The 15,467-nt window shown below is 37.3% G+C and overlaps 1 protein-coding gene across 1 annotated transcript in view; it reads left to right on the top strand.

Annotated features, from left to right (window-relative positions):
* Positions 1 to 15,467, top strand: part of stk32c (serine/threonine kinase 32C) — an 82,565-nt gene that overhangs the window by 38,146 nt on the left and 28,952 nt on the right. The window contains exon 2 of the mRNA XM_084392317.1: positions 2,760 to 2,815. Coding sequence (XP_084248443.1) covers positions 2,760 to 2,815 — 56 coding nt within the window. The remainder of the gene's footprint in view (positions 1 to 2,759; positions 2,816 to 15,467) is intronic.

The raw sequence follows: 15,467 nt of genomic DNA, 5'->3' as shown, positions 1-15,467 counted from the left end.
CTCAGAGTGGCTTAATTTAGTTCCACGTAATTACTATTAAAGTCATTCTTTTAATTAATTACTATTAAAGCCGTCATTTGCAGCATTTGTTAATGCGTTAGATATGAAGACAGTATCATAATAATGTGATTTGTTGTGTTGGAGGTTTTCTGCTGACTGGATAAAGGTTAAATCGATGAGCTGGTTTTCTCATGACTTCACACACACACACACACACACACGCTGGAGATTTTTATGACCTGAAGTATTGATTGACAGAGTTTTGAATCTGGTGTTGTGTAGAAATGCTCTCACTCTCTTCTCTTCCTACCGTGTTTACCTCTCAATGCTTCATATTTATGGAAGCACATTTACACCTCACAAGAAATAATCATTCTTTGGTAAATCATAATTATGACATAAAAAGTCAAAATTATGACTTAATATAATTTTACATTATTTTGACTTAAGTCAATTTCGTCTTAGTATGTCATAATTTTGACTTTTTAAAGTCAAAATTGTGTAAAATAATTTTATGTCATAATTTTGATGTCAATTTAAACTTTGATCTCAGTTTTTGTCATAATTTTTTTAATTGACGTCATAATTTTGACTTGGCAATTTCAGCTTGTGATAATTTTAACGTAGTATCTAATATGTCATAATTAATTTGGACATTTTGTCATAATTTCAACTGCCATAATTTCAACATTTTATGTAATCATTTTGGCTGTCATATTTTCAACTGTCATAAAATGTCTAAATTATATATAGCCTACATTTTTTAAATTGACCAAATGTCTAAATTATGATTGTATGTCAAAATTAACACATAAAATGTTTAAAATGATGAGTCAGTTTTATGTCATTATTTCGACTTAGTCAATTTGAACTGTCATAATTTCAACATTTTGTCATAATTTTGACTGTCATGATTTCAACTTTGTTGTAATTTTGACATTTTGCCTATTTTGCCAATTTTGAAAATGCCTAAAATTTTCAATTTTCAATTTTATAATTTCGCAATTTTTTTCTTTTTTTTTAATTTTGACTGACAATTTCAACTGTCATAAAATGTCTAAATTATATATACATTGTTGAAATTGACCAAATGTCTAAATTATGATAAGTCAAAATTAACATAAGGGGCCCTATTTTAAGGATCTAAGCGCACGGCGCAAGTTCACTCAGGGCGTGTCCAAATCCACTTTTGCTAGTTTAACGACAGGAAAAATGGTCGGCGCTCCCGGCGCTGGTCTAAAAGTGTCGTCCCTATTCTCTTAGTGAGTAATGGGTGTGTTTTGGGATTTACGTGCGTTAAACCAATCAGAATCTCATCTCCCATTCCCTTTAAATGCCAGTTGCGCTCGTGCCATGGTGGATTCGCTGTTTACATGACGGAATTTGACAGTGGAAAGACCGAACGCGTCTGCGGAGCGCAAACGGATCTGCTCGTGCGCGAGGTCAAAGTGCGCAAGCAGAACATCTACAGGACAAGCCGGATTCACCATATCTTTATGCACACAATAATAATCTTTTACATTGTAATCCTTTTATTTTAAATATTTGGCATGTTTGTGTGCTGCTGTGCGTCCCTGTGTGTGTAATAAGCAGAGTGTGTGCGTTGTGGACCCGCCTATAGGTGCACATTACTAACGCGCTCTTTAAATAACAAAAAAAATGATTGTCGCAGTCTATTTCTGTTCCTCAACGGTCCAACAATGCGCCAGAACACTCACTCGTTCTCAGACCAGCAGCCCGTGGGCGCACAAATGGGCGCAAATGCATTTGCTATTTAAACATCGTAGCGCAGGACGTGAAAATGAAAACTGCGTCGGGCTGAGACTAGCAAAACGTCGCGCCGTCGCTGCATTGCTCCGGTTGTATGATAGGGCCCAATGATGAAAAGATGACCGTCAAAATTGTCATCATTTCAACTTAGTCATAATTTTTACATTTGATGTCATAATTTGGACTTAATATATATATAATTTAGATATTTTATGACAGTCGAAATTAGGTAAAATTGACAGTCAGAATAATGACGTAAAATGTTGAAATTATGACAATCAAATAATTTTGACTATCATAATTTTATGTCATTATTTCGAGTTTGTCATAATTTTAACTTTGTCATACTTTTGATATTTTACGTCATCATAATTTCTACTGTTTTAATTGAGGCATGTCATCAGCATGATGGTGGGTAAATGAAGACAGAATTGACCGTTCGCAAAGACCCGCCCCCTATGGTTACTGTTGCTATGTCCAACAAGCCACGCCTCTCTCACACACACTATGTTCTCGCGCAGTGAAACACACACCGCGGAGCAGAGAGGACACTGACAGACACGACAGACCAGGATACTTTTGATATGAAACAAAGTCTCATCTTTACAATTTGGTCATTTTTTTTGAACGAAATTTAAACAATAAATACGGTTTTGTGGCTCTTTAATGTGTCGCCGCTCAGTTAAAGCTGCTCGTGAACCCATCATCTCTTCCTTCTAGTTCATTTGTAGCATCAAATAAACATGAATGAACATCAGAAGGAATGTTGTTTTAACTGCGGAAAGCTGTCAGGACACTCCTTCAAATCCTTGTTAATCCACTAACTCTCCTGACTGCTGTTCCGGACAAAAATGGCGGATTCGGCGGATGGCGGATTATGATTGGTCAGATCACCTGTCAATCAAACTCCCTGCGAAGGGTCAATTGACTTTGTAACCATTAATAGTTGCATTTCCTTTATTAATGTTCTTCTTTCCTTTCCTTTGCAGTGAATTTCGATCACTTCCAGATCCTGCGGGCCATTGGGAAGGGGAGCTTTGGGAAGGTAAGATGACATTCACTTTCATATCCACATCAGTCTTCAAACCCCTGCAGCTCGTACAAGTGAACTAATGAACAGATGAAGAAGCCAGCTGATGGCTGTCACATGACCTACAGTAAGTACAGTAAGAACGCCACAGTCGCTCGGCACCCTGGGTAATTCTGCTCCTCTAATTACCCTGCGCTCTTCTTCTCTGAAACCAGGCCGCGCTGAGATTTACCGCTTAAGAAGGCCTTAAGTAATTACAAATTAATTTTTCCATTAATCTGGACCGCAGCGGTTAATTAATTTAAGGCGCGTGTGTCGTGTGAGATTTATCCTCTGAATGACCCGAGAAAGACACTATCTGTCAGAGTCACACCAGATCTCGTTCTCTCAGGCTCAGATTAGATCCAGAGGAAAAGCACCAGTAATCTCATGTTTCCTCTACAGTTTGTATTTTATTTTATGTTTTTTATAACTTAAAGTCACATTGTTTTGTCTCATGATACCAACGTTTGCACTGAGAACTCCATTAAGTCTCATGAGCAATAACTTTCATGGTAACAGACAGGAATATACAGTCAAACCTTCAACATTTCTCACATTATCACAGTTTATTCGCTATAGTTTAGAAAATGGTAATACAATATGACAAGAATCAGTTGATATTTCATATCCTTCTGTTAGACTGTCTCACACATGAATTATGTTGAATATCTGTCAGCTGTTAAATTTAAAGGGTTAGTTCACCCAAAAATGAAAATTCTGTCATCATTTTCTCTCCCTCAAGTTGTTCCAAACCTGTATGATTTCCTTTCTTCTGCTGAACACAAAAGAAGATATTTTAAAGAAGGTTGGTAATTAAACAGTTGCTGGTCCCCATTGACATCCATAGTATATATTTTTTTTCCTACTATGGAAGTCAATGGGGTCCATCAGTCGTTTGGTTACCGACTTTCTTCAGAATATCTTCTTTTGTGTTCAGCAGAAGAAAGAAAGTCATACAGGTTTGGAACAACTTGAGGGAGAGTAAATGATGGGTGAACTATCCCTTTAACTGCACAATTAGATAATACCAGTTTAGCTCAACCAATCACCAAGCAATGCTTCATTGTGTTCAGTCTGTGTGTAAAAAGAGCATTAGCAATTAAAGAAAACACACTTCAGCAAAACATGATCAGCTCAAAGTGTCCCAATCATTTTTGATCACAAATGTTTATTAATGTCACTGGTAGTCACTGTATGAAGAAATTTTGGGTATAATATGTCACAGTTTACTTTATTTTGCTCTCCTCACTTACAGAAATTAACTATAGTGTCCTGCACACACTAGTAGAAACATATAAAAAATTATATCTGGTGTCTGAATAATTTTTGGTTTGAATATTTATTGCAATAAATAACTTCCGGTCAAAAGTTTGAATTAAACTTTGAATTAATTTTTTTAATGTTCTGAATGAGTCTCTTCTGCTCATCAAAGCTGCTTTTATTTGATAAAAAAATACAGTAAAAATTGTGAAATATTATTCCAGTGTAAATCAGCTGTTTTCTATGTGAATATATAGTAAAGTGTAATTTAAGCTGAATTTCCATCATCGTCTGTGGTCAGACTATCAGATCAGGTTCAGTCTGCTGTAGATTTGTTCTTCAGAGCCTCTGATTTGATCTCTACTTTTGCTCTTTTAAACGGTCTTTCAGGAAATAAGTGACCCTTTCTGAAGCCCATCCATAAATCACCATCAGAATGAGTTATGATCTCCTCCACACCGGCCTATCTCTCTCCATAGAAATATGAGGAATGGCTCGGTTTGGCAGACTCTCGTTCTCCTGATCAATACCTTCTGCTGATCTGGCAGTTTCACACGAATCTGGTGTTGTGTAGAAATGCTCTCACTCTCTTCACTTCCTACCGTATTTACCTCTCAACGCTTCATATTTATTTACACCTCACAAGAAATAACCATGCTTTGGTGAATCTTAATTATGACATAAAAAAGTCAAAATTATGTCATACTAAGATGGAATTGATTTAAGTAAAAATGATGTGAAATTATATTACGTTATAATGTCATAATTTTGACTTGTCAATTTCAACCCGTCATAATTTCAACATTTTATCTCATAATTGACTGTCATAATTTCAACGTAGTATGTCATAATTTAACATTTTTATTCTCATAATTTCACTTTGGTATGTCATAATTTCGACATTTTGTCATAATTGTTACTGCCATAATTTTGACTTTTCAATTTCGGAAAAAAAATCATTTTCGACTTTCATAATTTCAACTTTGTCATAGTTCTGACATTTTGTCTATTTTGACTGTCATAATTTCAACTTTATAATTTAGATAATTTTTGTCATCATTTTGAACATTTATGTCATAAATTCGACTTTCATAATTTCAACTGTTATAATTTCAAAAAATGTTATCATAATTTTGACATTTTGTCATAATTTTGACATTTTGTCATAATTTAAACATTTTGTCATAATTTCGACAATTTGTCAATTTCGACTGCCATAATTTCAACAGTCATAGTCAAGTCAAGTCATCTTCATTTATATAGCGCTTTTAACCATGTAGATTGTTTCAAAGCAGCTTTACAGAGATAAGTGTATACTTTAAGGTAACAGAGATTGTTTTGGCTTTATAGCGGTTCTTTAATAAAGTTATTTTCCAGCTAAAGTTAGTTTTGATTGATTCTCTTCCGTCGCAACGATCATTAGTTATTAAATTAGGGGCCGCTAAGACGACACCATTCTCTCTACACAGACTTTAAAGGTGAACCTGTGAGAGACGCTGATGGCGTTCACATGCGCATTAAGAACTGGTTCTATAGTTATGTGTGTTTGAATATATGTGTGCAGGTTTGTAATTCCCTACAGACCAAGCCTAAACAAAGTACTGGGCTTTCCTTAGAAGTTGTGATACAGAATTTTATTTTGTCACTTCGGGGTAGGAACGCGAAACAGATTTTCCCGACAACGCTTTATCTGTAGAGTGGGAAAGGGATCCTCCATAGGGAGAGACTAGTTGGCACTTCAGCACTGCGTTGTCATCAGATCTGGATACGGCCTGGATCCGGCAGGCTGCGGGAAAACCTCAGGATAAACAGAGAGACTAATATTAGCGTAGACGCCATTCTTCTCATGATGTAACGAGTACATCAGGATTTATGGGAAGTGTTCCCGGTTCCGGCTGACCTAATCTATGCAGCCTAACATTGAATTATAGAAGTCTATAATGTGTTATGTGAATGCTAGGTCAAAGAGATGTGTCTTTAATCTAGCTTTGAACTGACAGAGTGTGTCTGCTTCCCGGACAATGTTAGGAAGACTGTTCCAGAGTTTTGGTGCTGAATAGGAGAAGGATCTACCGCCAGCAGTCATTTCTGATATTCTAGGTATTATTAACTGTCCGGTATTTTGAGATCGCAATAGACGTGAAGGACTATAATGCGTTAAGAGCTCGCTCAAGCACTGCGGAGCTAAACCATTTAGTGCTTTGTAAGTAATCAGCAATATTTTAAAATTGATACGATGTTCAATAGGGAGCCAGTGCAGTGTTGACAGAACCGGGCTAATATGGTCATACTTCCTGGTTCTGGTAAGAACTCGAGCTGCTGCGTTTTGGACCAGCTGTAGTTTGTTTATTAATAATAATAATAATAGTTCATTACATTTATATAGCGCTTTTCTCGGCATTCAAAGCGCTTTACATAGAAGGGGCAATCTCCTCAACCACCACCAATGTGCAGCATCCACTTGGATGATGCGACGGCAGCCATATTGCGCCAGAACGCCCACCACACACCAGCTTACTGGTGGAGAGGAGACAGTGATGAAGCCAATCAGTATATGGGGATGATTAGGAGGCCATGATGGACAGAGGCCACTGGGCAAATTTGGCCAGGATGCCGGGGTTACACCCCTACTCTTTCGAAAGACATCCTGGGATTTTTAATGACCACAGAGAGTCAGGACCTCGGTTTAACGTCTCATCCGAAGGACGGTGCTCTTTGACAGTATAGTGTCCCCGTCACTATACTGGGGCATTAGGACCCACACAGACCACAGGGTGAGCACCCCCTGCTGGCCTCACTAACACCTCTTCCAGCAGCAACCTGGTTTTCTCAGGAGGTCTCCCATCCAGGTACTAACCAGGCTCAGCCCTGCTTAGCTTCAGTGGGCAACCAGTCTTGGGCTACAGGGTGACATGGCTGCTGAATTAAGCGTGCAGGGCAACCACCCAGTAGAGCATTACAGTAATCTAGCCTTGAGGTCATGAACGCATGAACTAACTGTTCCGCATTTGTCAATGAGAGCATATGGCGTAATTTAGATATATTTTTAAGATGGAAGAATGCGGTTTTACAGATACTAGACACGTGACTTTCAAATGAAAGATTGGTATCAAAGAGCACACACACACACCTTGGTATCAAAGAGCACACCCACACACACACACCCAGGTTCCTAACCGACGACGAAGACTTGACAGAGCAGCCATCGAGTGTTAGACAGTATTCAAGGTTATTACGTGAGGAAGTTTTTTGTCCAATAATTAGAATCTCTGTTTTTCAGAATTTAGAAGTAGGAAATTACTAGTCATCCAATTTTTTTAAATCAGCTGTACATTCCGTTAATTATAAATTTCAAATTTGTCATAATTGCAGAATTTTTTTTTCATAATTTCAACATTTTATGTCAGAAATTCGATTGTCATAATTTCGTCTGTCGTCATTTCAACTTTGTTATAATTTCTAAAAAATTCGTCATAATTTTTGCCATTCATATTTTCAACTGTCATAAAATGTCTAAATTACATATACAGTACATTGTTGAAATTGACCATATATCTAAATCATGATATATTCTAAATTAAAATGAAATGTTAGATGATGGCAGTCGAAATTAGTCAAAATTGTCATAATTTGAGCTTTACACAGAATAAAAAACTGATCCCCTGTTTCCTGTTTCCCACACATGAAATACATGAACCTTGAAGATCTATGTCTGCAATCTTCATCTTCTGGCGAGGAAGAGCAGCTGTAATATGCAGTTTTGCTGTCAGTACAGTGTGTGTGTGTGTGTGCGCGACTGAATATGATAGTCTCATCACACACACAGCCACTAATAACCGGAGTAAAACATCATTTATCCGTGATGCTCTTCCTGTTGGAGAATGTGGCGAGTAACTCGTCCTGCGTTTAATTGGAGAGTGTTTTTATCCGATTAACTTCCCATTGCTTCTGTCATTATTAATGCCTGTTTGAACGGCTATAACTTCATATTCCCGTGGTGAACACTCACCAAATTTTGCATGCATGAAGGGTATGTGGCTAATTGCATTTTATGTAATTTGGAGATTAATGGGATGTATGGTTGCCTAGTAACTAGAAGTTAAATGTGCTCATTTGAAAGTGTCAGCCCGTTTAGAAGTGCGACTCGTAGACTCTCATGTTAAATGTGGACTGGTGTTGTTTTACACAGAGGATTTTGATGCTTTAAGAAAAGTGCTTGTGACGCATGAGGATCTCGGGTCAGTGAACCGAAGGCTAAACTACTTCCTCAGCACAAATATCTAAACATGCTTGAGAAAGGAAAATTACACATTAAGTTTTGATTTCTGAAGAAATATCAAAATTAAGTGAGTTTTTGCTTAAAACAAGAACAAATATCTGCCAATAGGGTAAAATATATATATTTCCCTTTGAGTTACATTTATTTTTCTGACCTCATTGGAAGATATTTGTCACTTACTTTTAATTTAAAGTACATAAAAAAAAAAAAAAAAAAAAAAAAATATATATATATATATATATATATATATAATATATATGTGTGTGTGTGTGTGTGTGTGTGTGTGTGTGTGTGTGTACTGTGTACTGTGTATAATTATACTGTATATATAAATACACACAATGTGTATAGTATTTAAGAAAAATGTGTTATTTACATATAAAATATTTATATTTACATATAATATGAATTATGTATAAATATATATACATTATATACATGGAAAATGTCTTAAATATATACATGCATATGTGTGTATTTATATATGCAGAATAATTATATAACACAGTACACACACATATTTTATGTAAACAAACTTTTATTTCGGATGCGATTAATCGCGATTATTCGTTCCACAGCCCTAATTTTTTATGTATATTTTAGGAGATATATCTTGATTTAATAATGTGTAGATATTTCTGCTGGAAACACTGAGGAAGAAGAGCATGATTTGAGCAGTTTGACTGCAGTGAACACAGAATCTGTCTTTTGAAAGGTAAAGCAGAATGTGATTTTAATAGTAACAAACACTTGATAATGTGGTTTACTAGCGGTCGGGTGTGTGTGTGTGTGTGTGTGTGTGTGTGTGTGTGTGTGTGTGTGTGTGTGTGTGTGTGTGTGATTGAGCTGGAGTTTGGAGCCGATCTGAGGGCGTTTGTTTCCCGGCTGGCGTCTGAGTCCTGTCGTGATGTGTGTGTGACAGGACACAGTCCTGCTGTGATGTGTGTGTGACGGGACACACTCCCGTGGAGACGCTCAGCCGGAGGCCGTCAGGATTATATTTCCCAGTCGCGGTGAGACTAATGACACGAGCCGTTCCAGAGCGACGGGACGATTGCTTTCCTCTCTAAGAGCCCGTGTGACCCGGTCCGGCTCAAAGACTCTCGGATCTTCAGTAGCAGCTTCTGTTCGATTCCAATCTTAGATTCTGTTTTTCAGATTCTGTTCAGAACTCATTAGAACAGGAGCTGATTAGTCTGAGAACTGAATTCATCCTATATTGTGAATGTTAAAGGAGAAGCTACTCTGAAAAACACTGGGTTAAAAACAACCCAATCTGTGTTGCTTTCAACCCAAGGTCTGGGTAAATACAGGACAGAACACGTGTTGGGTTCATTTTACCCAGCATAATGGGTTGTTCATTTTACCCAGCATAATGGGTTGTTCATTTTACCCAGCATAATGGGTTGATTTAACCTTGCACAGTTGATTAATTTTTACTATTAATTTTTTACTTTTTTTCCTGCGTTTCCGTCACGCGACACTCGTTTAGGCGACTCACTTCGTGCCCCTGTATGTTGCTTTGCATAAAATTAAACAATATACAGCACAATAACGAATGTATAGATAAAATCAAATGTACACACGCCTGTATTTTACTGAAGACACGCAGCACTTTGACGGATCAGCACCGCTCTCTCCTGAAGAGATCACAGAAAGCCCTAAAACCCTGTGAATAACTCAATCCCTGGGTTGTTACGTCTGACCCAGGATCTGGGTTGCACAAAAACAAGCCAAATACAAAAAAAACAACAAAAAAAACAGGAAAATAACCCAAGATATTTTAGAGTGTTCGTGGACTGTGTTTAAACATGTTGAACGAAATAGATCAATCTCAAGAGTTGATGCGTGAAAAAAACGAAACATTTTCCGCAGCTCCTGCCGTCCAATAATCACTGCAATATCTGTGCTTTAATACTTTTGATATGAAACAAAGTCTCCACTTTCAAATCCTGTCAGTTTCATCAGTAAATCAGTCAGTGTGTGTGTGTGTGTGTGTGTGTGTGACAGAAGAACCGATCATCTCTTCCTCTTTGCTACTAGTTACAGCAGCAAATCAACATCAATGAACATCAGAAGATTCAGAACAACTTCCTGAAATCAATAAACTCATATAATCCATAAATCAGTGTTTCGACCGTCAGTAAAACAGCTGGAGAACAATGATGTCACATTTACCTCAGAAACGCCTTTCAGTGTCTATAAACTCCAGAGTTAACTATAAGAATAACTCTAGATAAATGTATACACTATATTACATATTCATTATATTTATATTAAACATGTTCTTCAATATTAATTTAGCCTATATTTGAATAAATGTTATTTTTTAATGACAGCCACCATTTAAATGTTTATATTTCAAAAATGAATTGGAGTAGAAATATTGATTATGTCATTACAAAGTTATTATTACTTTATTATTATTATAAAAACTTGCTTATGTGCAATGTATAATTTATATAGCTTTTAATTTTAATTATGATAATAATGCACCAACTGACAGGGTTCCCTAGTTTACAGCATTAGCACAGACAGTTTTCCTCATGCGCTGAACCTGAAATATCCAAATGAATCAATACTGAGTCGAAATTGAAGTCTGAATTGAATCGCAAGCTTGTGAATTAAAATTGAATTGAATGGTGAAATTTTGAAATGGAAAGAGCGTTTTCATCTGTGACGACGACGATGATGGTGATGATGATGATGATGATGATGATGATGACGATGATGATGATGATGGTGATGATGACGATGATGATGGTGATGATGACGATGATGATGATGATGATGATGGTGATGATGATGATGATGATGATGACGATGATGATGATGATGGTGATGATGACGATGATGATGATGATGGTGATCTCTTTCATATAACTGTAACTAGATCAGCCCTAGTTTTGTGTGTCACTCATTCACATGTCATCAGTCACGCTGATGTGGTCCTGAATGAAGCTCTTCTCTTCTGCATCAGTGATGTTCGTGTTACAGGCCTGAAGTGCTGCTAAAGATCAGCCTGTGTTTATCAAACCAGAGTGATTAATTCTGCTCTTCTGTCTTCTGTCCTCATCGTCTGGATGAATCCTTCAGCCCACAGTCATTCTCTTTAATTGTTTGGTTTCTCAGTTGTGTGTGTGGGTTGATAGCTATTCTCTCTCTCTCTCTCTCTCTCTCTCTCTCTCTCTCTCTGTATTTTGAAGGCTGTTCCTTTTTGCGAATAAAGCCTTCAACATGTTCTTCTCTCAGTCTTTGTCTCCATCTTTTTTTTCATCTGCACTTCTGGCCTTTAATTTTTAATTCCCAGCCAACTCCCGGCCTCTCGGCGAGCGCAGATGAGATGTTCAGACGCTGGATGAATGGTGCGTTTTGCTCTCTGTGTTGTAAGTGCTGGTCGTGTGCTTTCATTTCCCGCCCCTCGTCTCTAAAGATGGAGAGAAAACAAATTTACATAAGAGGAAATTATTTCTCTTTGTCTCTCACAGACTCATCAGTGTTCAGACTCATCAGCGCTCAGAGAAGAAACACGGGGCTTGTTCCAGTCAGATGTTTCAATCAAACCCAATCCCCTAAATCTCACTGGCAATTTTCAAACTTCATGAGGAAATATTATTCTGGTATAAAGAGTCTTTGTTGGGATTGAAATACATTCTTATAGGCCTCGATAGTCTAAGAGCTTTTAACATCCATGGAATCTTTCCATTCACATCACACACAAAATAATGTTCTACCTCAGTATTTCTGTCTTGTTTTCCAGTACAAGTATATAAAATACATTTACTGGAGATGCAAATAATAACAAGTGTAATTAAAAATGTCAGAAAAATGTCAAAATTAAGCGACTCTCAAAACAAGAACAAATATCTGCCGATGGAGTCAGAAAAATAATCTTGTTTTCCCTTTGAAATAAGTTTATTTTCCATTGGCTGATATTTGTTCTTGTCTTAAGCATGAAGTCACTTAATATTGATCAATTTTTAAGAAAATGTTGCCAGATTTTGCTTCTTCTCCAGTAAATGTGTCTTGATTTAAGAATGTTTAGATATTTGTGCTGGAAAACAGGACAGAAACACTGAGGAAGATTCTTATGTAAAGGTTCTTCATATTATTAAAATGTTCTGAACACTAAGAACAGAATGGTTCTTTTCAGGATGTTTTGCTGAAAGGTTCTTTGGGGAACCAGAAATGGTTCGGCAACACTAACATAACATTTTTTGTTAATGTTAGTTAATAATAATCCAGCTGTTCATTGTTTGTTCATGTTCACAGTGCATTAACTAATGTTAACAAATACAACCTTTGGTTTTAATAATGTATTAGTAAATGTTGAAATTAACATCAGCTGTGATTAATACAGTAATTAACTAATGAAACCTGATTGTAAAGTGTTACCAAAGGTTGTTCTATGGCATCAGTGTAAGACCGAAACAGTGGACCGACGGGTGGGTTTGTCTGCGGCTCTCAGGTTTTATATCCGTAAGACGTTCGTATCAGCAGTTGTGTGACCCAGAAACCCAACACTTTTGATTCGAGTCTCCTGTAGATTGAACAGAACACTCTGGGCTGGGTCAGGCCTACCAGAAGCTTTGTGACAACAATGGATAGAGCAGCTAAATATATCAGAGTCATGGGAATAGAAGAAGCTTAAAAAGTAACGACACTCTGCAAACCCCAGCGTCTCCGCAGTCATCACGCGACCGACGCATTATGCAGAGTTACATAAAACACTGCATCTTATACCTGACACGCTTAGTAGAGAAAGCTGTGTGTTCTCATGAGAAAGTGACAAGGATTATTCATCTACACTGTAAAAACAAGGATTTTTCAGAGTTTTAAAGGGTACATAACACACACAGTTTCTGCCAATCTCATGTTAATCTTGAGTACCTATAGAGTAGTCTTGCATCCTTCATATTTCATTTAGTTTTTACAGTGGTTTTAGAATTAGGGTTACGGTCCTAGTACTGAGCCTTGTGGTACGCCATACTGAACTAGTGATCGATGAGACATCTCTTCATTTACTGCTACAAACTGATAATGGTCAGATAAGTATCATTTAAACCATGCTAATGCAATTCCACTAATGCCAACATAATGTTCGAGTATATTTAAAAGAATGTTGTGGTCGATGGTATGAAATGCAGCACTAAGATCGAGTAACACTAATAGAGAGACACAACCACGATCGGATGATAAGAGCAAATCATGTGTGACTCTAATGAGAGCAGTTTCGGTACTATGGTACGGTCTAAATCCTGACTGGAAATCCTCCAGATATCATTTCTTTCTAGAAAGGAACATAGTTGTGAAGATACTGCCTTTTCTAGTGTCTTTGACAGAAAGGGCAGATTCGAGATCGGCCTGTACGATCAAGTTGCGTTTTTTTAACAAGCGGTTTAATCATAGCCAGCTTAAAGGATTTTGGTACGTATCCTAATGACAAAGATGAATTAATGATAGTAATAAGAGGATCTGTGACCTCTGGGAGCATCTCTTTCAGTAGCTTAGTCGGTATAGGGTCTAATGTACATGTTGTTGATTTAGATGATTTAACGAGTTTAGACAATTCTTCCTCTCCTATAGTAATGAATGAATGGAATTTTTTCCTCAGGTAGACTACAATGATGCAGTTCTGTAGTAGATGGTTATAATTATTTATAATAATTATAATTATAATTTTTATAATTCAATTTATAAAAATCAATCTTGCAAGCAAAGAAGTTCATAAAGTCTTACTGCTGTTATGTTTGGAAACTTGGAAGCTTTATTTCTCATTAATTTATCCGCTGTATCAAATAGATTTTTAAATATCTTAGTTGTTTGATTTCTTCTAAGAGAGTCGAAAAATAAGCAGATTTCTGGCCTTCAGGCTTTTCTTTATGCAAAAGTGCTGTTTTTCCACAAAATGCGAAAAACCTCTGGTTTTGTTTTCCTTCTGCTGTGCTCCAAAAACAATCTCAAATCACAGCCAATCAGAAGAGTGTGTGGGCGGAGTCTCCCTGCAAATACACTGCAAATCAATCTCAAATCACAGCCAATCAGAAGAGCGTATGGGCGGAGTCTCCCTGCAAATACACTGCAAATCAATCTCAAATCACAGCCAATCAGAAGAGCGTATGGGCGGAGTCTCCCTGCAAATACACTGCAAATCAATCTCAAATCACAGCCAATCCGAAGAGTGTGTGGGCGGAGTCTCCCTGCAAATACACTGCAAATCAATCTCAAATCACAGCCAATCAGAAGAGTGTGTGGGCGGAGTTTCCCTGCAAATACACTGCAAATCAATCTCAAATCACAGCCAATCAGAAGAGCGTGTGGGCGGAGTCTCCCTGCAAATACACTGCAAATCAATCTCAAATCACAGCCAATCAGAAGAGCGTGTGGGCGGAGTCTCCCTGCAAATACACTGCAAATCAATCTCAAATCACAGCCAATCCGAAGAGTGTGTGGGCGGAGTCTCCCTGCAAATACACTGCAAATCAATCTCAAATCACAGCCAATCCGAAGAGTGTGTGGGCGGAGTCTCCCTGCAAATACACTGCAAATCAATCTCAAATCACAGCCAATCAGAAGACTGTGTGGGCGGAGTCTCCCTGCAAATACACTGCAAATCAATCTCAAATCACAGCCAATCAGAAGAGTGTGTGGGTGGAGTCTCCCTGCAAAATACACTGCAAATCAATCTCAAATCACAGCCAATCAGAAGAGCGTATGGGCGGATTCTCTCTGCAAGCGCACTGTTTCTCTCTAATATTATCAATCTTGCAAGCAAAGTAGTTCATAAAGTGAACTACTGCTGTGCTGTTTGGAAACAGCTTCATTTCTCATTAATTTTGCCACTGTATCAATTAAATACCTAGGGTCGTGTTTGTTTTCTTCTAAGAGGGTCGAAAAATAAGCAGATCTCTGTCTTTCCAAAATCAATCTCAAATCACAGCCAATCAGAAGAGCGTATGGGCGGAGTCTCTGCACTCGCAACTAAACAGATCTGCGCATAATCAAATTCATAAATATTACACCATTTTAACATTATTAAAAATACATACTGAGTGCCTGAAACAATCTTTATCATAGAATACACTT

This window comes from Rutilus rutilus (assembly GCF_951802725.1).
Source record: "Rutilus rutilus genome assembly, chromosome: 20".
Taxonomy (NCBI): domain Eukaryota; kingdom Metazoa; phylum Chordata; class Actinopteri; order Cypriniformes; family Leuciscidae; genus Rutilus; species Rutilus rutilus.
This window is presented reverse-complemented; position numbering and strand designations above follow the sequence as displayed.